General features: G+C 45.7%; 2 protein-coding genes across 2 annotated transcripts in view; both read right to left on the bottom strand.

The window, feature by feature from the left end:
- LOC149980810 (cytosolic phospholipase A2 gamma-like) overlaps positions 1 to 13,011 on the bottom strand; it is a 38,956-nt gene extending 25,945 nt beyond the window's left edge. Inside the window, exon 1 of the mRNA XM_090185685.1 lies at positions 12,943 to 13,011. Within this exon, the coding sequence (XP_090041811.1) occupies positions 12,943 to 13,011 (69 nt within the window). The remainder of the gene's footprint in view (positions 1 to 12,942) is intronic.
- Positions 13,012 to 18,459: 5,448 nt separating this feature from the next.
- Positions 18,460 to 26,092, bottom strand: part of LOC149980809 (cytosolic phospholipase A2 gamma-like) — a 51,573-nt gene continuing 43,940 nt past the window's right edge. The window contains exons 9-11 of the mRNA XM_090185684.1: positions 22,230 to 22,384; positions 21,288 to 21,474; positions 18,460 to 19,024 (exon numbers count right to left, since the gene is read on the bottom strand). Coding sequence (XP_090041810.1) covers positions 18,840 to 19,024; positions 21,288 to 21,474; positions 22,230 to 22,384 — 527 coding nt within the window. The 3' untranslated portion in view covers positions 18,460 to 18,839. The remainder of the gene's footprint in view (positions 19,025 to 21,287; positions 21,475 to 22,229; positions 22,385 to 26,092) is intronic.

The following is a 26,092-nucleotide window of genomic DNA, read 5'->3' as shown; positions in this document are numbered from 1 at the left end:
GAAGTAAAGGCAAGGTGCACTATTTTGGTTGGGGAAAGAATAATTCCTGGGCTGTAGACGGTGGTACTGTAAAGGCCACCGCGTTCAATGAATTAGCAAGTCGGTAATGTCAGCGTTTCCTAGTTCCGGTTAGTATGTGAACATTTGAAGGAAGCATAAAGTAGCTGAAACCAGTCACTTACGATTCCCCACATGGCAGTTTCTTGTCATTGTTGGTAGCTAGCTATCTGGCCAAGCATCGGTATCGTGACGTTTTCAGCTAACCCATATATGGAGTGGCCAAGTGTGTGAACAATCATTTTAAAGGGTTCATGGTTATCCTTTGCTGTCCACAAGCATTGCTTCTCATAAAAATAAATAGGTCTAGATGTTATTTTATAAGAACCATAGATTTGTCCTCGTGTCCTATGAGAATAAAAAGCACTGGATTGTAATGACGGGCGTGAACCCTCAACCTTCTGGCCCGTAGCCCCGCGGAAATAGACTGTGCCACAAAGGCATGCTCAAGTGGAAGAGTCAATATCCTTACTTATACACCAGGCTCGCTACGGTATTGACTATGAGTAAGAATAGGATAAGATTCTGTAACAGTAGCTTAGTCACTGCAGCCTAAAGTAAATATAAATACATTAGCCAACTCCTTTCTATACAGAAATAAATACAATCATTAAAAAAAACATCACCAGAGAGTAAGACTCAGACACAGTGTTACGGCTTCTAGGGATAGTGGGTGGAGGAGTCAGGCGCAGAGAGCAGGTTAGTTACGAACGTGGATCTTTATTCCAAAGACAGTGAAAAAATAGAGACCACAAAATAATCCAACACCATAAACAGAGAACAAGCCCGCACAATAGCCCGCGGGCCTAGTGCCCTTAAACAGCCTACAAACAAAACTAAACTCAAAACAGGTGTAACCAATTAGACCAAACTAACAGAAACAAAATAAAGGGAATCGATGGCAGCTAGTAGGCCGGCGATGACGACCGCCGAGTGCCCTGCCCGAACAGGAAGAGGCACCATCTTCGACGGGATTCGTGACACACAGAGGATCATTAGCTTCTTTTAAAGCTGTGGATTGTTTCAAATCACAAGCATGTAGGTCTATATGCTTATTTGGGAAGCCAGCAATTTGGGCGGAGCACTTGGCAATAAGCCCAGCTGATTACTGAGAAATGGCTGTCAGTGAAAAGAAATGCATCTTAAATACGTGTAAAGATAATGTTTTTTGAGTATTTTGAAATGTTGAGAGAAGAAGGGGAAGAAGAGAAGAAGGGGAGGGGTGTGTGGCAAAGATAGGCCATTGGCGGTCTCTCTCCAGAATGCACTCAGCTCTCTAGAATGCGCTGAGCTGTCTCCCACTAATTCTTGTGCATTCATTGTTTTATTGTGATAATTGTTTAACTTTTGATAGTTTTTTTTTTAAATACATTTCCCATTGGAAATGTCCCCAGTAGTACATTTACATGTATAGAAGTAGACTGAACACGTATAGAAGTAGACTGAACACATATAGAAGTAGACTGAACACATAGAAGTAGGCTGAGCACGTATAGAAGTAGACTGAGCACGTATAGAAGTAGACTGAGCACCTATAGAAGTAGACTGAACATGTATAGAAGTAGACTGAGCACATATAGAAGTAGACTGAACACGTATAGAAGTAGACTGAACACATAGAAAGAAGTAGGCTGAGCACATATAGAAGTAGACTGAGCACGTATAGAAGTAGACTGAGCACGTATAGAAGTAGACTGAGCACCTATAGAAGTAGACTGAACATGTATAGAAGTAGACTGAGCACTTATAGAAGTAGGCTGAACACATATAGAAGTAGACTGAACACAAATAGAAGTAGACTGAACGCGTATAGAAGTAGACTGAGCACGTATAGAAGTAGGCTGAGCACGTATAGAAGTAGACTGAACACATATAGAAGTAGACTGAGCACGTATAGAAGTAGACTGAACACATATAGAAGTAGACTGAACACATATAGAAGTAGACTGAACACATATAGAAGTAGACTGAACACATATAGAAGTAGACTGAACATGTATAGAAGTAGACTGAACACATATAGAAGTAGGCTGAGCACATATAGAAGTAGACTGAACACGTATAGAAGTAGACTGAACACATATAGAAGTAGACTGAACACATATAGAAGTAGACTGAACACATATAGAAGTAGACTGAGCACGTATAGAAGTAGACTGAACACATATAGAAGTAAACTGAGCACATATAGAAGTAGACTGAACACATATAGAAGTAGACTGAACACATATAGAAGTAGACTGAACATGTATAGAAGTAGACTGAACACATATAGAAGTAGGCTGAGCACATATAGAAGTAGACTGAACACATATAGAAGTAGACTGAACACATATAGAAGTAGACTGAACATGTATAGAAGTAGACTGAGCACGTATAGAAGTAGACTGAACACGTATAGAAGTAGACTGAACACTTATAGAAGTAGACTGAACACATATAGAAGTAGACTGAACACATATAGAAGTAGACTGAGCATGTATTGAAGTAGGCTGAACACGTATAGAAGTAGGCTGAGCACGTATAGAAGTAGGCTGAGCACGTATAGGTGTAGGCTGAGCACGTATAGAAATTGCCTGAGCATGTATACAAGTAGACTGAACACATATAGAAGTAGGCTGAGCACGTATAGAAGTAGACTGAGCACGTATAGAAGTAGACTAAACATGTATAGAAGTAGACTGAACACGTATAGAAGTAGGCTGAGCACGTATACAAGTAGACTGAACACATATAGAAGTAGGCTGAGCACGTATAGAAGTAGGCTGAGCACGTATAGAAGTAGGCTGAGCACGTATAGAAGTAGACTGAGCACGTATAGAAGTAGACTGAACACGTATAGAAGTAGACTGAACACGTATAGATGTAGGCTGAACACATATAGAAGTAGACTGAGCACATATAGAAGTAGACTGAGCACGTATAGAAGTAGACTGAACACGTATAGATGTAGGCTCAAATCAAATCAAATTTTATTTGTCACATACACATGGTTAGCAGATGTTAATGCGAGTGTAGCGAAATGCTTGTGCTTCTAGTTCCGACAATGCAGTAATAACAAGTAATCTAACTAACAATTCCAAAACTACTGTCTTGTACACAGTGTAAGGGGACAAAGAATATGTACATAAGGATATATGAATGAGTGATGGTACAGAGCAGCATAGGCAAGATACAGTAGATGGTATCAAGTACAGTATGTACAAATGAGATGAGTATGTAAACAAAGTGGCATAGTTTAAAGTGGCTAGTGATACATGTATTACATAAGGATACAGTCGATGATATAGAGTACAGTATATACGTATGCATATGAGATGAATAATGTAGGGTAAGTAACATTATATAAGGTAGCATTGTTTAAAGTGGCTAGTGATATATTTACATCATTTCCCATCAATTCCCATTATTAAAGTGGCTGGAGTTGAGTCAGTGTCAGTGTGTTGGCAGCAGCCACTCAGTGTTAGTGGTGGCTGTTTAACAGTCTGATGGCCTTGAGATAGAAGCTGTTTTTCAGTCTCTCGGTCCCAGCTTTGATGCACCTGTACTGACCTCGCCTTCTGGATGATAGCGGGGTGAACAGGCAGTGGCTCGGGTGGTTGATGTCCTTGATGATCTTTATGGCCTTCCTGTGACATCGGGTGGTGTAGGTGTCCTGGAGGGCAGGTAGTTTGCCCCCGGTGATGCGTTGTGCAGACCTCACTACCCTCTGGAGAGCCTTACGGTTGAGGGCGGTGCAGTTGCCATACCAGGCGGTGATACAGCCCGCCAGGATGCTCTCGATTGTGCATCTGTAGAAGTATGTGTGTGCTTTTGGTGACAAGCCGAATTTCTTCAGCCTCCTGAGGTTGAAGAGGCGCTGCTGCGCCTTCTTCACGATGCTGTCTGTGTGAGTGGACCAATTCAGTTTGTCTGTGATGTGTATGCCGAGGAACTTAAAACTTGCTACCCTCTCCACTACTGTTCCATCGATGTGGATAGGGGGGTGTTCCCTCTGCTGTTTCCTGAAGTCCACAATCATCTCCTTAGTTTTGTTGACGTTGAGTGTGAGGTTATTTTCCTGACACCACACTCCGAGGGCCCTCACCTCCTCCCTGTAGGCCGTCTCGTCGTTGTTGGTAATCAAGCCTACCACTGTTGTGTCGTCCGCAAACTTGATGATTGAGTTGGAGGCGTGCGTGGCCACGCAGTCGTGGGTGAACAGGGAGTACAGGAGAGGGCTCAGAACGCACCCTTGTGGGGCCCCAGTGTTGAGGATCAGCGCGGAGGAGATGTTGTTGCCTACCTTCACCACCTGGGGGCGCCCCGTCAGGAAGTCCAGTACCCAGTTGCACAGGGCGGGGTCGAGACCCAGGGTCTCGAGCTTGATGACGAGCTTGGAGGGTACTATGGTGTTGAATGCCGAGCTGTAGTCGATGAACAGCATTCTCACATAGGTATTCCTCTTGTCCAGATGGGTTAGGGCAGTGTGCAGTGTGGTTGAGATTGCATCGTCTGTGGACCTATTTGGGCGGTAAGCAAATTGGAGTGGGTCTAGGGTGTCAGGTAGGGTGGAGGTGATATGGTCCTTGACTAGTCTCTCAAAGCACTTCATGATGACGGAAGTGAGTGCTACGGGGCGGTAGTCGTTTAGCTCAGTTACCTTAGCTTTCTTGGGAACAGGAACAATGGTGGCCCTCTTGAAGCATGTGGGAACAGCAGACTGGTATAGGGATTGATTGAATATGTCCGTAAACACACCGGCCAGCTGGTCTGCGCATGCTCTGAGGGCGCGGCTGGGGATGCCGTCTGGGCCTGCAGCCTTGCGAGGGTTAACACGTTTAAATGTCTTACTCACCTCGGCTGCAGTGAAGGAGAGACCGCATGTTTTCGTTGCAGGCCGTGTCAGTGGCACTGTATTGTCCTCAAAGCGGGCAAAAAAGTTATTTAGTCTGCCTGGGAGCAAGACATCCTGGTCCGTGACTGGGCTGGATTTCTTCCTGTAGTCCGTGATTGACTGTAAACCCTGCCACATGCCTCTTGTGTCTGAGCCGTTGAATTGAGATTCTACTTTGTCTCTGTACTGGCGCTTAGCTTGTTTGATAGCCTTGCGGAGGGAATAGCTGCACTGTTTGTACTCGGTCATGTTACCAGACACCTTGCCCTGATTAAAAGCAGTGGTTCGCGCTTTCAGTTTCACACGAATGCTGCCATCAATCCACGGTTTCTGGTTAGGGAATGTTTTAATCGTTGCTATGGGAACGACATCTTCAACGCACGTTCTAATGAACTCGCACACCGAATCAGCGTATTCGTCAATGTTGTTATCTGACGCAATACGAAACATCTCCCAGTCTACGTGATGGAAGCAGTCTTGGAGTGTGGAGTCAGCTTGGTCGGACCAGCGTTGGACAGACCTCAGCGTGGGAGCCTCTTGTTTTAGTTTCTGTCTGTAGGCAGGGATCAACAAAATGGAGTCGTGGTCAGCTTTTCCGAAAGGGGGGCGGGGCAGGGCCTTATATGCGTCGCGGAAGTTAGAGTAACAATGATCCAAGGTCTTTCCACCCCTGGTTGCGCAATCGATATGCTGATAAAATGTAGGGAGTCTTGTTTTCAGATTAGCCTTGTTAAAATCCCCAGCTACAATGAATGCAGCCTCCGGATAAATCGTTTCCAGTTTGCAGAGAGTTAAATAAAGTTCGTTCAGAGCCATCGATGTGTCTGCTTGGGGGGGGATATATACGGCTGTGATTATAATCAAAGAGAATTCTCTTGGTAGATAATGCGGTCTACATTTGATTGTGAGGAATTCTAAATCAGGTGAACAGAAGGATTTGAGTTCCTGTATGTTTCTTTCATCACACCATGTCACGTTGGCCATGAGGCATACGCCCCCGCCCCTCTTCTTACCAGAAAGATGTTTGTTTCTGTCAGCGCGATGCATGGAGAAACCCGTTGGCTGCACCGCTTCGGATAGAGTCTCTCCAGTGAGCCATGTTTCAGTGAAGCAAAGGACGTTACAGTCTCTGATGTCCCTCTGGAATGCTACCCTTGCTCGGATTTCATCAACCTTGTTGTCAAGAGACTGGACATTGGCAAGAAGAATGCTAGGGAGTGGTGCACGGTGTGCCCGTCTCCGGAGTCTGACCAGAAGACCGCCTCGTTTCCCTCTCTTTCGGGAGTCGTTTTTTTGGGTCGCTGCATGGAATCCACTCCGTTGTCCTGTTTGTAAGGCAGAACACAGGATCCGCGTCGCGAAAAACATATTCTTGGTCGTACTGATGGTGAGTTGACGCTGATCTTATATTCAGTAGTTCTTCTCGACTGTATGTAATGAAACCTAAGATGACCTGGGGTACTAATGTAAGAAATAACACGTAAAAAAAACTGAGCACGTATAGAAGTAGACTGAGCATGTATAGAAGTAGACTGAACACGTATAGAAGTAGGCTGAACACATATAGAAGTAGACTGAGCACATATAGAAGTAGACTGAGCATGTATAGAAGTAGACTGAGCACGTATAGAAGTAGACTGAACACATATAGAAGTAGACTGAACACATATAGAAGTAGACTGAACATGTATAGAAGTAGGCTGAACACATATAGAAGTAGACTGAACACAAATAGAAGTAGACTGAACGCGTATAGAAGTAGACTGAGCACGTATAGAAGTGGGCTGAGCACGTATAGAAGTAGACTGAACACATATAGAAGTAGACTGAGCACGTATAGGGGTAGACTGAACACATATAGAAGTAGACTGAACACATATAGAAGTAGACTGAGCACTTATAGAAGTAGGCTGAACACATATAGAAGTAGACTGAACACAAATAGAAGTAGACTGAACGCGTATAGAAGTAGACTGAGCACGTATAGAAGTAGGCTGAGCACGTATAGAAGTAGACTGAACACATATAGAAGTAGACTGAGCACGTATAGAGGTAGACTGAACACATATAGAAGTAGACTGAACACATATAGAAGTAGACTGAACACAAATAGAAGTAGACTGAACACATATAGAAGTAGACTGAACATGTATAGAAGTAGACTGAACACATATAGAAGTAGGCTGAGCACATATAGAAGTAGACTGAACACGTATAGAAGTAGACTGAACACATATAGAAGTAGACTGAACACGTATAGAAGTAGACTGAACACATATAGAAGTAGACTGAGCACGTATAGAAGTAGACTGAACACATATAGAAGTAGACTGAGCACATATAGAAGTAGACTGAACACATATAGAAGTAGACTGAACACATATAGAAGTAGACTGAACATGTATAGAAGTAGACTGAACACATATAGAAGTAGGCTGAGCACATATAGAAGTAGACTGAACACATATAGAAGTAGACTGAACACATATAGAAGTAGACTGAACATGTATAGAAGTAAACTGAGCACATATAGAAGTAGACTGAACACATATAGAAGTAGACTGAACACATATAGAAGTAGACTGAACATGTATAGAAGTAGACTGAACACATATAGAAGTAGGCTGAGCACATATAGAAGTAGACTGAACACGTATAGAAGTAGACTGAACACATATAGAAGTAGACTGAACACGTATAGAAGTAGACTGAACACATATAGAAGTAGACTGAACACATATAGAAGTAGACTGAACACATATAGAAGTAGACTGAACATGTATAGAAGTAGACTGAACACATATAGAAGTAGGCTGAGCACATATAGAAGTAGACTGAACACGTATAGAAGTAGACTGAACACATATAGAAGTAGACTGAACACGTATAGAAGTAGACTGAACACATATAGAAGTAAACTGAGCACATATAGAAGTAGACTGAACACATATAGAAGTAGACTGAACACATATAGAAGTAGACTGAACATGTATAGAAGTAGACTGAACACATATAGAAGTAGGCTGAGCACATATAGAAGTAGACTGAACACATATAGAAGTAGACTGAACACATATAGAAGTAGACTGAACATGTATAGAAGTAGACTGAGCACGTATAGAAGTAGACTGAACACGTATAGAAGTAGACTGAACACTTATAGAAGTAGACTGAACACATATAGAAGTAGACTGAACACATATAGAAGTAGACTGAGCATGTATTGAAGTAGGCTGAACACGTATAGAAGTAGGCTGAGCACGTATAGAAGTAGGCTGAGCACGTATAGGTGTAGGCTGAGCACGTATAGAAATTGCCTGAGCATGTATACAAGTAGACTGAACACATATAGAAGCAGGCTGAGCACGTATAGAAGTAGACTGAGCACGTATAGAAGTAGACTAAACATGTATAGAAGTAGACTGAACACGTATAGAAGTAGGCTGAGCACGTATACAAGTAGACTGAACACATATAGAAGTAGACTGAGCACGTATAGAAGTAGACTGAACACGTATAGATGTAGGCTCAAATCAAATCAAATCAAATTTTATTTGTCACATACACATGGTTAGCAGATGTTAATGTGAGTGTAGCGAAATGCTTGTGCTTCTAGTTCCGACAATGCAGTAATAACAAGTAATCTAACTAACAATTCCAAAACTACTGTCTTGTACACAGTGTAAGGGGACAAAGAATATGTACATAAGGATATATGAATGAGTGATGGTACAGAGCAGCATAGGCAAGATACAGTAGATGGTATCAAGTACAGTATGTACAAATGAGATGAGTATGTAAACAAAGTGGCATAGTTTAAAGTGGCTAGTGATACATGTATTACATAAGGATACAGTCGATGATATAGAGTACAGTATATACGTATGCATATGAGATGAATAATGTAGGGTAAGTAACATTATATAAGGTAGCATTGTTTAAAGTGGCTAGTGATATATTTACATCATTTCCCATCAATTCCCATTATTAAAGTGGCTGGAGTTGAGTCAGTGTCAGTGTGTTGGCAGCAGCCACTCAGTGTTAGTGGTGGCTGTTTAACAGTCTGATGGCCTTGAGATAGAAGCTGTTTTTCAGTCTCTCGGTCCCAGCTTTGATGCACCTGTACTGACCTCGCCTTCTGGATGATAGCGGGGTGAACAGGCAGTGGCTCGGGTGGTTGATGTCCTTGATGATCTTTATGGCCTTCCTGTGACATCGGGTGGTGTAGGTGTCCTGGAGGGCAGGTAGTTTGCCCCCGGTGATGCGTTGTGCAGACCTCACTACCCTCTGGAGAGCCTTACGGTTGAGGGCGGTGCAGTTGCCATACCAGGCGGTGATACAGCCCGCCAGGATGCTCTCGATTGTGCATCTGTAGAAGTTTGTGAGTGCTTTTGGTGACAAGCCGAATTTCTTCAGCCTCCTGAGGTTGAAGAGGCGCTGCTGCGCCTTCTTCACGATGCTGTCTGTGTGAGTGGACCAATTCAGTTTGTCTGTGATGTGTATGCCGAGGAACTTAAAACTTGCTACCCTCTCCACTACTGTTCCATCGATGTGGATAGGGGGGTGTTCCCTCTGCTGTTTCCTGAAGTCCACAATCATCTCCTTAGTTTTGTTGACGTTGAGTGTGAGGTTATTTTCCTGACACCACACTCCGAGGGCCCTCACCTCCTCCCTGTAGGCCGTCTCGTCGTTGTTGGTAATCAAGCCTACCACTGTTGTGTCGTCCGCAAACTTGATGATTGAGTTGGAGGCGTGCGTGGCCACGCAGTCGTGGGTGAACAGGGAGTACAGGAGAGGGCTCAGAACGCACCCTTGTGGGGCCCCAGTGTTGAGGATCAGCGCGGAGGAGATGTTGTTGCCTACCTTCACCACCTGGGGGCGCCCCGTCAGGAAGTCCAGTACCCAGTTGCACAGGGCGGGGTCGAGACCCAGGGTCTCGAGCTTGATGACGAGCTTGGAGGGTACTATGGTGTTGAATGCCGAGCTGTAGTCGATGAACAGCATTCTCACATAGGTATTCCTCTTGTCCAGATGGGTTAGGGCAGTGTGCAGTGTGGTTGAGATTGCATCGTCTGTGGACCTATTTGGGCGGTAAGCAAATTGGAGTGGGTCTAGGGTGTCAGGTAGGGTGGAGGTGATATGGTCCTTGACTAGTCTCTCAAAGCACTTCATGATGACGGAAGTGAGTGCTACGGGGCGGTAGTCGTTTAGCTCAGTTACCTTAGCTTTCTTGGGAACAGGAACAATGGTGGCCCTCTTGAAGCATGTGGGAACAGCAGACTGGTATAGGGATTGATTGAATATGTCCGTAAACACACCGGCCAGCTGGTCTGCGCATGCTCTGAGGGCGCGGCTGGGGATGCCGTCTGGGCCTGCAGCCTTGCGAGGGTTAACACGTTTAAATGTCTTACTCCCCTCGGCTGCAGTGAAGGAGAGACCGCATGTTTTCGTTGCAGGCCGTGTCAGTGGCACTGTATTGTCCTCAAAGCGGGCAAAAAAGTTATTTAGTCTGCCTGGGAGCAAGACATCCTGGTCCGTGACTGGGCTGGATTTCTTCCTGTAGTCCGTGATTGACTGTAAACCCTGCCACATGCCTCTTGTGTCTGAGCCGTTGAATTGAGATTCTACTTTGTCTCTGTACTGGCGCTTAGCTTGTTTGATAGCCTTGCGGAGGGAATAGCTGCACTGTTTGTACTCGGTCATGTTACCAGACACCTTGCCCTGATTAAAAGCAGTGGTTCGCGCTTTCAGTTTCACACGAATGCTGCCATCAATCCACGGTTTCTGGTTAGGGAATGTTTTAATCGTTGCTATGGGAACGACATCTTCAACGCACGTTCTAATGAACTCGCACACCGAATCAGCGTATTCGTCAATGTTGTTATCTGACGCAATACGAAACATCTCCCAGTCTACGTGATGGAAGCAGTCTTGGAGTGTGGAGTCAGCTTGGTCGGACCAGCGTTGGACAGACCTCAGCGTGGGAGCCTCTTGTTTTAGTTTCTGTCTGTAGGCAGGGATCAACAAAATGGAGTCGTGGTCAGCTTTTCCGAAAGGGGGGCGGGGCAGGGCCTTATATGCGTCGCGGAAGTTAGAGTAACAATGATCCAAGGTCTTTCCACCCCTGGTTGCGCAATCGATATGCTGATAAAATTTAGGGAGTCTTGTTTTCAGATTAGCCTTGTTAAAATCCCCAGCTACAATGAATGCAGCCTCCGGATAAATTGTTTCCAGTTTGCAGAGAGTTAAATAAAGTTCGTTCAGAGCCATCGATGTGTCTGCTTGGGGGGGGATATATACGGCTGTGATTATAATCGAAGAGAATTCTCTTGGTAGATAATGCGGTCTACATTTGATTGTGAGGAATTCTAAATCAGGTGAACAGAAGGATTTGAGTTCCTGTATGTTTCTTTCATCACACCATGTCACGTTGGCCATGAGGCATACGCCCCCGCCCCTCTTCTTACCAGAAAGATGTTTGTTTCTGTCAGCGCGATGCATGGAGAAACCCGTTGGCTGCACCGCTTCGGATAGAGTCTCTCCAGTGAGCCATGTTTCAGTGAAGCAAAGGACGTTACAGTCTCTGATGTCCCTCTGGAATGCTACCCTTGCTCGGATTTCATCAACCTTGTTGTCAAGAGACTGGACATTGGCAAGAAGAATGCTAGGGAGTGGTGCACGGTGTGCCCGTCTCCGGAGTCTGACCAGAAGACCGCCTCGTTTCCCTCTCTTTCGGGAGTCGTTTTTTTGGGTCGCTGCATGGAATCCACTCCGTTGTCCTGTTTGTAAGGCAGAACACAGGATCCGCGTCGCGAAAAACATATTCTTGGTCGTACTGATGGTGAGTTGACGCTGATCTTATATTCAGTAGTTCTTCTCGACTGTATGTAATGAAACCTAAGATGACCTGGGGTACTAATGTAAGAAATAACACGTAAAAAAAACTGAGCACGTATAGAAGTAGACTGAGCATGTATAGAAGTAGGCTGAACACATATAGAAGTAGACTGAGCACATATAGAAGTAGACTGAGCATGTATAGCATGTATAGAAGTAGACTGAACACATATAGAAGTAGACTGAACACATATAGAAGTAGACTGAGCACGTATAGAAGTAGACTGAGCACGTATAGAAGTAGACTGAGCACGTGTAGAAGTAGGCTGAACACATATAGAAGTAGGCTGAACACATATAGAAGTAGGCTGAACACATATAGAAGTAGGCTGAACACGTATAGAAGTAGACTGAACAGGTATAGAAGTAGACTGAGCACATATAGAAGTAGACTGAACACGTATAGAAGTAGACTGAACAGGTATAGAAGTAGACTCAGCACATATAGAAGTAGACTGAACACGTATAGAAGTAGGCTGAACACGTATAGAAGTAGACTGAGCACGTGTAGAAGAAGAGTTAGCACGTTTATAAGTAGACTAACTGGCCTGCTGCTTGCAAATGTAGGAAAGTGTCCATTTGGGGATGGATGTCTGATTTCTGATTGTCTTAATTCACCTCCACAAATCAGCTGAGCTTCTCAGTAATTGTTTTCTCACCTCACACAGTAAGTCAACTAAGTCCGTTTTTTTTATTCATTGTAAGTAATTATAGTTCCTCACAGTATTTGACAAATCTTTCCAACACTCCCCCTTGATAATTACCAGGCCAAAATATCATGCTCTGAGGATCCCATATATCCAGTGGACATTATGTGACAGTTTAGACTTTAGTCCGTCCCCTACCCCGACCCGGGCGCGAACCAGAGACGCTCTGCACACATCAACAGTCACCCTCGAAGCATCGTTACCCATCGGTCCACAAAAGCCGCTGCCCTTGCAGAGCAAGGGGAACCACTACTTCAAGGTCTCAGAGCGAGTGACGTCAACGATTGAAACGCTATTAGAGTGCACCACCGCTAACTAGCTAGCCATTTCACATCGGTTACAATTACATAAAACACCTGAACACATTTCCCTTTGCAAAATCAGCTGCCTCTGTCTCGAGCTCACTGGCACGGGAAACTCTGAGGCAAGTTCTGTACTGACAGCTTCAGGCTGGACCTTCATAAATGCAGTCATTCTGCCAGACCCAGTTGATTGAGTTGATAGTCTACACTGTTGCACTTCACTAGTGTTAGCTCAAGTCAAGACTGATAGAAATAGCTCAAGTCAAGACCGATAGAAAGAGCTCAAGTCAAGACTGATAGAAAGGGAGGCAGACAGGCAGAGCAGAGAGATGAATGTAATTGATAGAACCTGCATTTTCATCAGGATATTTTCTGTTTTATTTGTTGGTTTACTGCAGGCTATTTTTAATTAGTTGACAATTATAGGCCTTTTGCTACATTGGCCTTGGCTATCTCTTAGTTCCATGCCCTCATTTCTTTAGCTGTCAATGGCTCACAGTGAATCAACGTGTCCATATGGCAGAGGCTGGTGCTCTCCCATCAGTGGAGTTTTAACTCTAGGATTTGTATCATTTGAATTCTTAATTCTTTAATTATTAACCACTTGACAATCATTTTGAGAAACGAAAACGTTATTATTGAAATTAAACTGTTCCATGAAATTTCACTAATGAATATAACTGTCAAACAGATTGGTAGAAATGGTAGGATAAATTGTAAGCTTCCCCAAACTTGAAACTCATGCGCTGCCTAGGAATAGACAGTTGTGAACAGAGCTCACATTTCTTTGTACTGCATAATTACAATGGATATGTGTGTGAGAGAGAGATAGCAAGAGGGGTGTTGTCACTAAGATTGTGCCTATTAAAACTGAGCACAAATGGACATCTATGCAGTCCATCACAGAGAAACTCATTCACCTCAAATCAGCACCAGCATGTGGAAAGCACCACTCACTGTGTTGCCTGTTAGACTGGGGCTGCTGGGCTAGTGGGCCTACACATACATGTTTGACATGGAAAGGAGATGGCCTGCAAGATGAGGGTGAGAGAATGCTATGTTCCTTATTTTATATAGTTCACATTCCCTTTTCGACAAGTTTAGAATTGTAAACAACAACAACAAAAAATAGTGAATAACTATTGCGAGCACCGCTCCAGATCACTTGATATTCACTACAAGGGGGCGAGAAGAGAGGGGAGAAAGACAGAGAGGGAGAGAGAGACCCGACTTAACTCGAACTAAACTCTAAACAGCATGAGCATGTCCGACTCCAAACCCCCACAACTGAATAGATAGGATCATGAGCAAAACATGTCAATGTATATCAATAATGCAACAGAAAATAGTTTATCATCGTTTTTTATTGCAACACGAATTATTTCAGATTTACCATTTCACCTTCATCACCCGTACATCCCGCGGCTGTGTTGAATTATTCATATTTATTTTTTATTTAACTAGTCAAGTCAGTTAAGAACAAATTCTTATTGATGCCTACCCCGGCCAAACCCGGACAAAGCTGGGCCAAATGTGCGCCGCCCTATGGGACTCCCAATCACTTCCGGTTGTGATACAGCCTGAATGCATTACAAAAACATATAATGTACATATGTAACAGGGTTATATCGGTGATTCTCCTTGACACTTTATTGTTAAGCCAATGGGTTTTTTGGTTTTAGAATTCCAGCTAATACTAGCTAGCAACTTACTGTGTCTCGTGGGGGGGTTCGTATATTTTGTACACTGCGTCACGTGCAGAGTTGGATGGTGAGCTGGGCATTGCATGACGTGCAATTTTGTGCTCTTTCTATCAGAGTAAAGCTCCATGACTGGTGTTTGAATGTAAAATGAGGAGACAGAGGCATTGATGCGAGTAATCAGTCTTGTTCAGTACATGACAACACATCCCTAGAGGCGAATGCCACAGGCTGGCCCTCAACTATTTCAAACTCAAGGGTGTATTTCTGGCCACGTAAAACACACTCTGTCACAAACAGGCCTAAAGAGGTCATGAACTGGCCTGAATACAGTTTCAGCTTGGTGCTACTCTGTGTGAGTTTGTCTCTGGGCGCGAGCCTCCTTTTGTCTTTAAGGCTCATAACGTTGCATGTGGCCCCTGAATCTAGCTGGCATTGCTTTGGTTTATTATTAAGTAGCAGAGTGACAAACCACTTTTGTCCTTTTGCCCTCACTGCCCCTATGCGCTCGCTAGCATGTACATCCTCTGTGCTGCCGTTCCCTTCATCTGTGTTTGTTTCAATGGAGTGCACTTTACCCTCCTTTCTCTTGCTTGTCATGCAGACCCTTGCGAAGTGATTAGCTGTACCACATGATTTGCATATTTTTCCATAGGCTGGGCAGTGTTCTTTTCCTCGTCCATGAGAAATGCCACAATATCGGCATGTATTGGGGTTGTCTACTGCAGAGTTGGCTGTAGTATTAGCATTAGCTGTGGCAAAGGGGAATTTATTTACTGGCTGCCTGAATGTAGCATTTACATTGTCCGTATGTTGCCTTTCTAGCTCCATGGACCTCATCCGTATATCAGTAAGCTCTGTTGCACGGCATGTCTCCACTGCCAAGGCCAGCGTCAGGTCACGTTCTCTCAGCAAACGTCTGCGGGTGCCCTCATCAGTTATGCCAAGCACAATCATATCTCTGATCAGTTCATCTCTTAAAGCACCATAGTTACATGTAGCTGCCTTTTCCCTTAACCTAGTGACAAAGCTGTCAATGGACTCCCCGTCCTCCTGTTTGCAACGACCGAAAACATAACGCTCGTAGATGACGTTCTTTGCTGGCGTAAAGTAATGTTCAAGAGCATCAAGAATAGCTATAGCGTTACCAAATCAAATCAAATTTTATTTGTCACATACACATGGTTAGCAGATGTTAATGCGTGTGTAGCGAAATGCTTGTGCTTCTAGTTCCGACAATGCAGTAATAACCAACAGGTAATCTAACTAACAATTTCAAAACTACTGTCTTATACACAGTGTAAGGGGATAAAGAATATGTACATAAAGATATACAGTATGAATGAGTGATGGTACAGAGCAGCATAGGCAAGATACAGTAGATGGTATCGAGTACAGTATATACATATGAGATGAGTATGTAAACAAAGTGGCATAGTTAAAGTGGCTAGTGATACATGTATTACATAAGGATGCAGTAGATGATATAGAGTACAGTATATACGTATGCATATGAGATGAATAATGTAGGGTATGTAACATTATATTAGGTAGCATTGTTTAAAGTGGCTAGTGATAAATTTTACATCATTTCCCATCAATTCCCATTATTAAAGTGGCTGGAGTTGAGTCAGTGTCAGTGTGTTGGCAGCAGCCACTCAATGTTAGTGGTGGCTGTTTAACAGTCTGATGGCCTTGAGATAGAAGCTGTTTTTCAGTCTCTCGGTCCCAGCTTTGATGCACCTGTACTGACCTCGCCTTCTGGATGATAGCGGGGTGAACAGGCAGTGGCTCGGGTGGTTGTTGTCCTTGATGATCTTTATGGCCTTCCTGTAACATCGGGTGGTGTAGGTGTCCTGGAGGGCAGGTAGTTTGCCCCCGGTGATGCGTTGTGCAGACCTCACTACCCTCTGGAGAGCCTTACGGTTGTGGGAGGAGCAGTTGCCGTACCAGGCGGTGATGCAGCCCGCCAGGATGCTCTCGATTGTGCATCTGTAGAAGTTTGTGAGTGCTTTTGGTAACAAGCCGAATTTCTTCAGCCTCCTGAGGTTGAAGAGGCGCTGCTGCGCCTTCTTCACGATGCTGTCTGTGTGAGTGGACCAATTCAGTTTGTCTGTGATGTGAATGCCGAGGAACTTAAAACTTGCTACCCTCTCCACTACTGTTCCATCGATGTGGATAGGGGGGTGTTCCCTCTGCTGTTTCCTGAAGTCCATAATCATCTCCTTAGTTTTGTTGACGTTGAGTGTGAGGTTATTTTCCTGACACCACACTCCGAGGGCCCTCACCTCCTCCCTGTAGGCCGTCTCGTCGTTGTTGGTAATCAAGCCTACCACTGTTGTGTCGTCCGCAAACTTGATGATTGAGTTGGAGGCGTGCGTGGCCACGCAGTCGTGGGTGAACAGGGAGTACAGGAGAGGGCTCAGAACGCACTCTTGTGGGGCCCCAGTGTTGAGGATCAGCGGGGTGGAGATGTTGTTGCCTACCCTCACCACCTGGGGGCGGCCCGTCAGGAAGTCCAGTACCCAGTTGCACAGGGCGGGGTCGAGACCCAGGGTCTCGAGCTTGATGACGAGCTTGGAGGATGTTCCACTAACCACCGTGTCCCCTTTAGTGACTGACCCTAGTGCCCTGTCTCTCCTCCAGGATGTTCCACTAACCACCGTGTCCCCTCTAGTGTCTGACCCTAGTGCCCTGTCTCTCCTCCAGGGGGTTCCACTAACCACTGTGTCCCCTCTAGTGACTGACCCTAGTGCCCTGTCTCTCCTCCAGGATGTTCCACTAACCACCGTGTCCCCTCTAGTGACTGACCCTAGTGCCCTGTCTCTCCTCCAGGATGTTCCACTAACCACCGTGTCCCCTCTAGTGACTGACCCTAGTGCCCTGTCTCTCCTCCAGGATATACCACTAACCACTGTGTCCCCTCTATTGACTGACCCTAGTGCCCTGTCTCTCGTCCAGGATATACCACTAACCACTGTGTCCCCTCTAGTGACTGACCCTAGTGCCCTGTCTCTCCTCCAGGATGTACCACTAACCACCGTGTCCCCTCTAGTGGGGTAACAGCAGTAGTCGGTTTCCTGCAAAAACCAATTGGCGCCAACTACCTCACGGACCCATACAGCCAAATAGGAACGATGGGAAGTGAGTGTGATCATTAGTACCTGCAGGAGGTCCGTAATGAGGTCTGTGTCCACATTATGCTGCTGCACTGGTGGAGGAAATGAGACGTGAGATGCAGGCTATACTCCAATGTGCAGTGTGCAGTGTATGTAGTAGGCCTATCCACCTATATGTAGCCCTACCAGTATAGGCCTATACATATGCAGGCCCATACATATACATATAGGCCTATAGACCTACATGCATATTCACATGTAGTTATGCATACGTAGTCTAAAAGGTCAACAAGTCATTACTCTATCACCCTCAAACTCTACTCTGGACCTCGAAGCCAGTGTCACTGCTTTTGCTTTCGTTGTTCCCTCTAATCAGGAACTGATTGAGACCTGAGACACGAGGTGGGTGCAATTAATTGTCAGTTTGAAAAGAAAACCAGCAGGGTCCGGACCTCGTAGGGTAAGAGTTGAATACCCCTAGTCTATGAGAACAAGAATAGTCTATGTGCCCGAAGCATATAGACCAGGGCTCTCCGACTCTGTTCCTTAAGTGCTACCCTCCTGTAGGTTTTCACTCCAATCCCAGGAACAAGGTCTGGAGCAAAAACCTACAGGAGGGAGGCTCTCCAGGAACAGTATCAAAAGGAAGAGTATAAACAATGTCATATTCCTTATATTAAGCAACCCAGACGGCACCATTTTATTTTTCACAGATAGCCAGGGGCACACGCCAACACTCAGACATCAAACAATGGATGTGTTTAGTGAGTCCTAATCAAAAAGATGTCTCAAAAAGCTTAGTTAATTTTGTATATTATTTTTATTATTTTCACTGCATTAGGGATAACATACACAGACGCTGCAACTTTCTCCAGTGTGTAGGTACAAATCCTTTTGATTCAAGACAGTAGGGAACACAGGTGAGCAACCGATGCGCAGCAGGTGCTTCTAATCAGTCTGCCAGATCAGAGGCAGTAGGGAGGAACAAGAATGTCCTCTTGATAAGTGCATGAATTAGACTTTTTCTGTTCTGCTAAGCATTCAAAATGTAACAAGCCAATGTCGGCAGTCAGAGAAAATGTATGGAGTAAAAAGTATATTATTTTCTTTAGGAATGTCGTGAAGTAAAAGTTGTCAAGTATTAATAGTAAAGTACAGATACTTTCCACCACTGATAAAAACTATTGAGCCATTGACATGTGCTTCTTTCTGCGTTGGATGGCCATAATGATCTGTCCCAGGATCCTGTCTCTGTTGTTCCTCATGTTGTCCTGGGCCTTCTCCAGGAGGTCATCGATCTCCGACGCACTGTAGGGCATTTGGAACGTTTGGTACTTCTCCCTCTCCTTCTTAATCTCGTCCTCGTCTAGGAAGAGAACAGAACAATGTACATGTCTTACATCAGCTGGCTTGTGCTCAGATGGGAGGGGTGGACATATTTGAGGTGTGTCCTTAAGAAAATGTTCAGCAATGTAATAAAGTCATGACCTTTCAAATAAGTTACATTTTATTAGCTACGCTATAAAAACCGAATAGCATATAATTACAGCACTATGTAACAGGTATGTCAGCTACCCACTGTAATGTTAGTTGGCTACTAATACATCAAACATCCAGTATATTTACTAACTGCCCAATGTTTATTGACTTGATTATTCACGTCATTCAAAAGCTTAGCTAAGTGGTATAGTGTTGCAGGTGTGTTCGTAAATTTGCTCTGGCTATCTACTCCGATTTCTGAGCACTCTCATCTGACAATGCCGGAGCACAGAATAAATACATTTACAAACGCTCAACACCCATTGTATGTAGCCGGTGTCAGTAAACGTTGGCAAAGAAGCTTAATTAAAGTGTTCTGAGAGCGAAACGCTCTGAATTTACGAACGGACAAGCTGACAACTCCCTGACACTCCCGATTGAATTTACAAACAAACCCAAAGTCTAGCTAGTAATTTGTTATGCTAACAAGCTAGCAAACGGTTGCATAGCAACAGCATCAACTTCTGGTAGACATGCGAAGCGCTAGTATACTCAACTGAAAGGATCCCACTAGTTTTATTTAGCATACTGTAAACTAATAGTATATACACGTTAAGTATGTAGTATACAGTATGTTAGTATGTGTGTTCGAACACACCTTCTGTGTTTTTATACTTTTCAGGTCACTTCGTAAGTGGCTGAATCTCACCGGAAAAATCATCTGAGGGAGGGAAACAGCGCCCCTCTGTGTCAGTATGTGTAGCTCATGCATCTGATGCTGCCTGGACCCAAAGAGTATAACATGTTGCAGCAGTAGCGTTTGATTGAGTGATGCCAGCAAGCATTTTGGACTTCCTTTATCATTGTTTTAAATAATTAACCTATCAGCATTGAGCTGATCTCAACTGTGGGTTATCCTAGTGCAGGAAAACACACCCCAAGGGAGGCCCGTTTGGAATTACACCAATCAAATCCTTTCCTAAGCAAAACTTCATTTTCAGAAAAATGTCAGTTTCTGGTCTGCTTGTGTTGATGTCCTGCAGTAGCTTGCTTGCTAAATCGTCCCTTTCCTAAGCCATGGATGGAGATGGGGTTTTTACTTAATTCTCTCTACAGGCCAAGGATTATGATGCCGATTCTGATGTCACCATAAATGAATATGTTGTGCCACTGGCTTGACATGATTGAGGTTCAATAGACTTGTTTCTGTGTTTACAAACATTCCCACACGAGGGCGAGGTATGCAACCTGGTGTCAGAACAAGGGGGAGTTCTTATAGAACAACAGCAAGAAAAGCCTCTACATGTTGCTTATGAGTGCATTTCACACTACTTTTGGATTATAATTGGATTTTAAGGTTTGTATGAATGTCCTGCTATTTCAATGATCTTTAGCATTCTAGATAACTGCTGTATCGAAAATAGTTATGTTGCAAAGATCACAACCAAATATAATCCTAGCGACTGTTCAAGCAAGAATCAAAACATCATTGTAAGCGTATGAGAACCTCAAAAAGTTGTTTTGTTTAGAAGTAATAAAAACAAATCTATGCTGTTTAATGGGTGAAGATGGCGATGGGCTACGCACTGCCGCCAAGAGTCACGCGCATCTGTAGGGTCTATATGTAGTCTAGTAGTCTCATGTTAACTAGCTAGCTAATTTAGCTTGGTCATGGTTGCCCATGCAAGGAAGTTAGGCAAGCAAGAATTTTAGCTAGATAGCCTATGACAACAAAAACTAAAAGCCATAGACCGTTTTGTCTACATGAAAGAGACGAGGATGGCATTGGTGTTCAACTAGTCTACAAGTAGGGTGAGTCTTTTCCATTTTACTTGTTTACACATACACACACAGAAATTATTACCATGGACAGCCATGTGATATTTAGCAACATTGGACTAAATTGTTTTTGGTATCTTTAAGTTTGTTTAGATTTACCATTGTGTTTTGTGTGAACCCCAGGAAGAGTAGCTGTAGCAAATGTGGCTCCTGATAAACAATACTAATGCCATCATAAAACACAGACAGTTGGTGCAGATGTACAGGAAAAAGACATGACACAGAGAAAAACTAAGTCAGAATAGGGCGTAGTCAGAGAGACAAGGATAATAGACAGAGAGACACTGACTACTATGATGACTACCACACACCATGGCAGTTCCGCAGGTTGAACAGGGGCATGTGCATGACGGTGGGAGTGTTTTGCCCCTCAAAAACGTAGCAGTCCTGAGGATGGTCTTTCTCCTTCCTTATATCCTCATTCACTGGGGGAAAGGGAAGCTTCAGCTCATCCGCGTACTGTTTGGCACTAAACACCGTCTGTGAGGAGCAGGACCAGTAGTATGGTTATGTCAATGTCCTTCTCCATACTAGCCCTTATTCCCTAATTCCTAGGCACTACTTCCTTCTTACTAGGCCCTACTCCCTAGGCCAGGGGTGTCACTCAGTCCAGGGAGAGCCGGGTGGCTGCAGGTTTTTGGTTTTTCAATGAAGACCTAGACAACCAGGTGAGGGGACTTCCTTACTAATTAGTGACCATTCATCAATCTAGTACAAGGGTGGAGCGAAAACCCACAGACACTCCCTCCATGGAATGAGTTTGACACGTGCCCTAGTCACTACTCCCTAGAGAGTGAGCGAGAGAGAGCGAGAGGGTCACTACTACCTAGAGTGAGCAACAGAGGGGGGAGAGAGAGTCACTACTACCTAGAGAGCACACGAGAGGGAAGAGAGAGAGAGTCACTACTACCTAGAGAGCACACAAGAGAGGGAGAGAGAGAGAGAGTCACTACTACCTAGAGAGCACACAAGAGAGGGAGAGAGAGAGGGGGTCACTACTACCTAGAGAGCACACGAGAGGGATGAGAGAGAGAGTCACTACTACCTAGAGAGCACACAAGAGAGGGAAGAGAGAGAGAGAGAGAGAGAGGGTCACTACTACCTAGAGAGCACTCAAGAGAGGGATGAGAGAGAGACACTACTACCTAGAGAGCACACAAGAGAGGGAGAGAGAGAGAGGGGGTCACTACTACCTAGGCACTTCATATTTGTCTGAAAGGCTTGAATAGGAATAAATGTGTGTGCGTGTTTGCCTCAAATGGGTCTTCTTCGCTGAAGTCCAAGGAGATGATGAGGTCGACCTTCCTCGAAGTGCGCAGGACGGGGGGGTAGGGAGAGTTGTTCTTTACCCCAGCGTCTACCAGGTGAATCTTCTCATTGCGTTGCATGCTCTCCGGAACTCTAGTATCTGGGGAGATGGAGAGCGAAAGGAGGGGTAGAGAGTGAGGGGGCGTAGATCGAGACAGGGGGGTAGAGAGAGAGCAAGCGAGCGGGGGAAGGTAGAGAGAGAGCAAGCGAGCGTTGGAAGGTAGAGAGAGAACAAGCGAGCGGGGGAAGGTAGAGAGCGAGCAGGGTAAGGTAGAGAGCGAGCGGGGGAAGGTAGAGAGCGAGCGGGGGAAGGTAGAGAGCGAGCGGGGGAAGTTAGAGAGCGAGCGGGGGAAGGTAGAGAGCGAGCGGGGGAAGGTAGAGAGCGAGCGGGGGAAGGTAGAGAGCGAATGAGGGAGTGGGGGAAGGTAGAGAGAGAGCAAGCGAGCGGGGGAAGGTAGAGAGAGAGCAAGCGAGCGGGGGAAGGTAGAGAGCGAGCGGGGGAAGGTAGAGAGCGAATGAGGGAGTGGGGGAAGGTAGAGAGAGAGCAAGCGAGCGGGGGAAGGTAGAGAGAGAGCAAGCGAGCGGGGGAAGGTAGAGTGCGAGCAGGGGAAGGTAGAGAGCGAATGAGGGAGTGGGGGAAGGTAGAGAGAGAGCAAGCGAGCGGGGGAAGGTAGAGAGAGAGCAAGCGAGCGGGGGAAGGTAGAGAGCGAGCGGGGGAAGGTAGAGAGCGAATGAGGGAGTGGGGGAAGGTAGAGAGAGCAAGCGAGCGGGGGAAGGTAGAGAGAGAGCAAGCGAGCGGGGGAAGGTAGAGAGCGAGCGGGGGAAGGTAGAGAGCGAGCGGGGGAAGGTAGAGAGCGAGCGGGGGAAGGTAGAGAGCGAGTGGGGGAAGGTAGAGCGAGAGGGGGAGGGTACCGAGAGCAAGCGGGGGAGGGTAGAGAGAGCAAGCGGGGGAGGGTAGAGAGAGCGAGAGAGCGGGGGGGTAGAGAAAGAGAGCGAGCGGGGGGTTGAGGGAGCGGGGGAAGGTAGAGAAAGAGAGCGAGCGAGCAGGTGATAGAGAGCGAGTGGATAGAGAGCGAGCGGGGGGATAGAAAGAGCGAGCGGGGGGGTAGAAAGAGCGAGTGGGGGGATAGAGAGAGGGAACGGGGAGATAGAGAGAGCCAACGGGGAGATAGCGGGGGAGGGGTAGAAAGAGAGAACCAAGAAAGTTGACATTTGAGGGAAACATAAGATCCTGATGACTGATACTAGTTATGCTATCATGTTAGGAAGAGCTCTGATGTTACTGTACCTTTGATCTTGAAGAGGAAGTTGGATGTGGTTCCCCATTCCCGTTGTTCTTTCGGCAGAAGTAAAATGATCAGTATAATCCAAAAGATTAAATCTGGGGGAGACACACCAATTTAAATTATTCTTAACTGGTAAAAAATCATCTCAGTTCTCCCTTTCTGGAGAGGACAAGAGAATAAACATTTATCTCATGTCATTATGATGAGAGAGTTTGGGAACGTGACAGTACAACACCGTCTCATAGCAAAACGTGCATGCTGTAACGATAGTACAAGGCCAACATAACCTGTCCAAGTTACTGTAGCGTGGAATCTGCACGTTTTTACAAAGCATTACTAAAGGGTAAAAAAAAAAGTTAGAGCTCAACTATGTAGTACAGTTAGCAGTATTAGGTGTTAAGTGTGAGTGGTTAAGGTAAGGGTTAGGTTAGGGTTAGGTTAAGCATTAACTTCGACAGGTTAGGTTTAGGCATTAAAAGTAAACTCTCCCTAAAAAACAACTTCTCATTTAGAAAACAGCGTGGCATTGATATGAGCCAGAAACATTTATTTTACTGTATTAAACAAAAACATAGTTTTGTACCTGTCACTACGTAAATGAAGGTCGATTTATTTCAATCCTGCCCACAGCTGGCAGCAATCAAGTAATCATCAATTCGGAGTGCAGATGCAGTGACCAAATAGTAATGGCAGTGGTAAATGTGGTTTGATTTTGGATATTCCTATATGTCAGGTGCGTGAATGAGGACCCAAAAGCGAATTAACAAACAGAGTTTCTTTAATGATGAACACACGTGGGCTCAGATGGACAGGTAGATTCCGACAGGACAGGACAAGGTTGCAGCAAACACGATGATAGTCTGGTTCAGGCATGAGACACACAAACAAGAATCCGACAAAGACAGGAGCAGAAACAGAGAGAGATATAGGGACCTAATCAGAGGGAAAAAGGGAACAGGTGGGAAAAGGGGTGAATGAGGTAGTCAGAGAAGACAAGGAACAGCTGGGGGAAAGAGGGACAGAAACGGTAACCTAGTACGACCAGCAGAGGGAGACAGGGTGAAAGGAAAGGACAGAAAGACACAACATGACAATACGACAGTACCCCCCCACTCACCGAGCGCCTCCTGGCGCACTCGAGGAGGAAACCTGGCGGCAACGGAGGAAATCCTCGATCAGCGCACGGTCCAGCACGTCCCGAGAGGGAACCCAACTCCTCTCCTCAGGACCGTACCCCTCCCAATCTACGAGGTACTGGTGACCACGGCCCCGAGGACGCATGTCCAAAATCCTACGGACCCTGTAGATGGGTGCGCCCTCGACAAGGATGGGGGGGGGGGGGGAAGACGAGCGGGGGCGCGAAGAACGGGCTTGATACAGGAGACATGGAAGACCGGGTGGACGCGACGAAGGTATCGCGGAAGAAGAAGTCGAACTGCGACAGGATTAATGACCCGAGAAATACGGAACGGACCAATGAACCGCGGGGTCAACTTGCGAGAAGCCGTCTTAAGGGGAAGGTTCTGAGTGGAGAGCCAAACTCTCTGACCGCGACAATATCTAGGACTCTTAGTTCTACGCTTATTAGCAGCCCTCACAGTCTGCGTCCTATAACGGCAAAGTGCAGACCTGACCCTCTTCCAGGTGCGCTCGCAACGTTGGACAAAAGCCTGAGCGGAGGGGACGCTGGACTCGGCGAACTGAGATGAGAACAGCGGAGGCTGGTACCCGAGGCTACTCTGAAAAGGAGATAGCCCGGTCGCAGACGAAGGAAGCGAGTTGTGGGCGTATTCTGCCCAGGGGAGCTGTTCTGACCAAGACGCAGGGTTGCGAAAAAAAAGACTGCGTAAGATGCGACCAGTAGTCTGATTGGCCCGTTCTGCTTGACCGTTAGACTGGGGGTGAAAGCCGGAAGAGAGACTGACGGAAGCCCCAATCAAACGGCAAAACTCCCTCCAAAATTGAGACGTGAATTGCGGACCTCTGTCCGAAACGACGTCTGACGGAAGGCCATGAATTCTGAAAACATTCTCGATGATGATTTGTGCCGTCTCTTTAGCAGAAGGAAGCTTAGCAAGGGGAATGAAATGAGCCGCCTTAGAGAACCTATCGACAACCGTAAGAATAACAGTCTTCCCCGCTGACGAAGGCAGTCCGGTGACAAAATCTAAGGCGATGTGAGACCACGGTCGAGAGGGAATGGGAAGCGGCCTGAGACGGCCGGCAGGAGGGGAGTTACCGGACTTAGTCTGCGCGCAGACCGAACAAGCAGCCACGAAACGACGCGTGTCATGCTCCCGGGTGGGCCACCAAAAACGCTGGCGAATGGAAGCAAGCGTACCCCGAACGCCAGGGTGGCCGGCTAACTTGGCAGAGTGAGCCCACTGAAGAACGGCCAGACGAGTAGGAACGGGAACGAAAAGAAGGTTCCTAGGACAAGCGCGCGGCGACGGAGTGTGAGTGAGCGCTTGCTTTACCTGCCTCTCAATTCCCCAGACAGTCAACCCGACAACACGCCCCTC

The sequence above is a fragment of the Oncorhynchus mykiss genome, chromosome 9 (genome assembly GCF_057628025.1).
Source record: "Oncorhynchus mykiss isolate SJ-2025 chromosome 9, ASM5762802v1, whole genome shotgun sequence".
Taxonomy (NCBI): domain Eukaryota; kingdom Metazoa; phylum Chordata; class Actinopteri; order Salmoniformes; family Salmonidae; genus Oncorhynchus; species Oncorhynchus mykiss.
The sequence above is the reverse complement of the archived record's forward strand: the minus strand, read 5'-3'. Positions and strand labels throughout refer to the sequence as shown.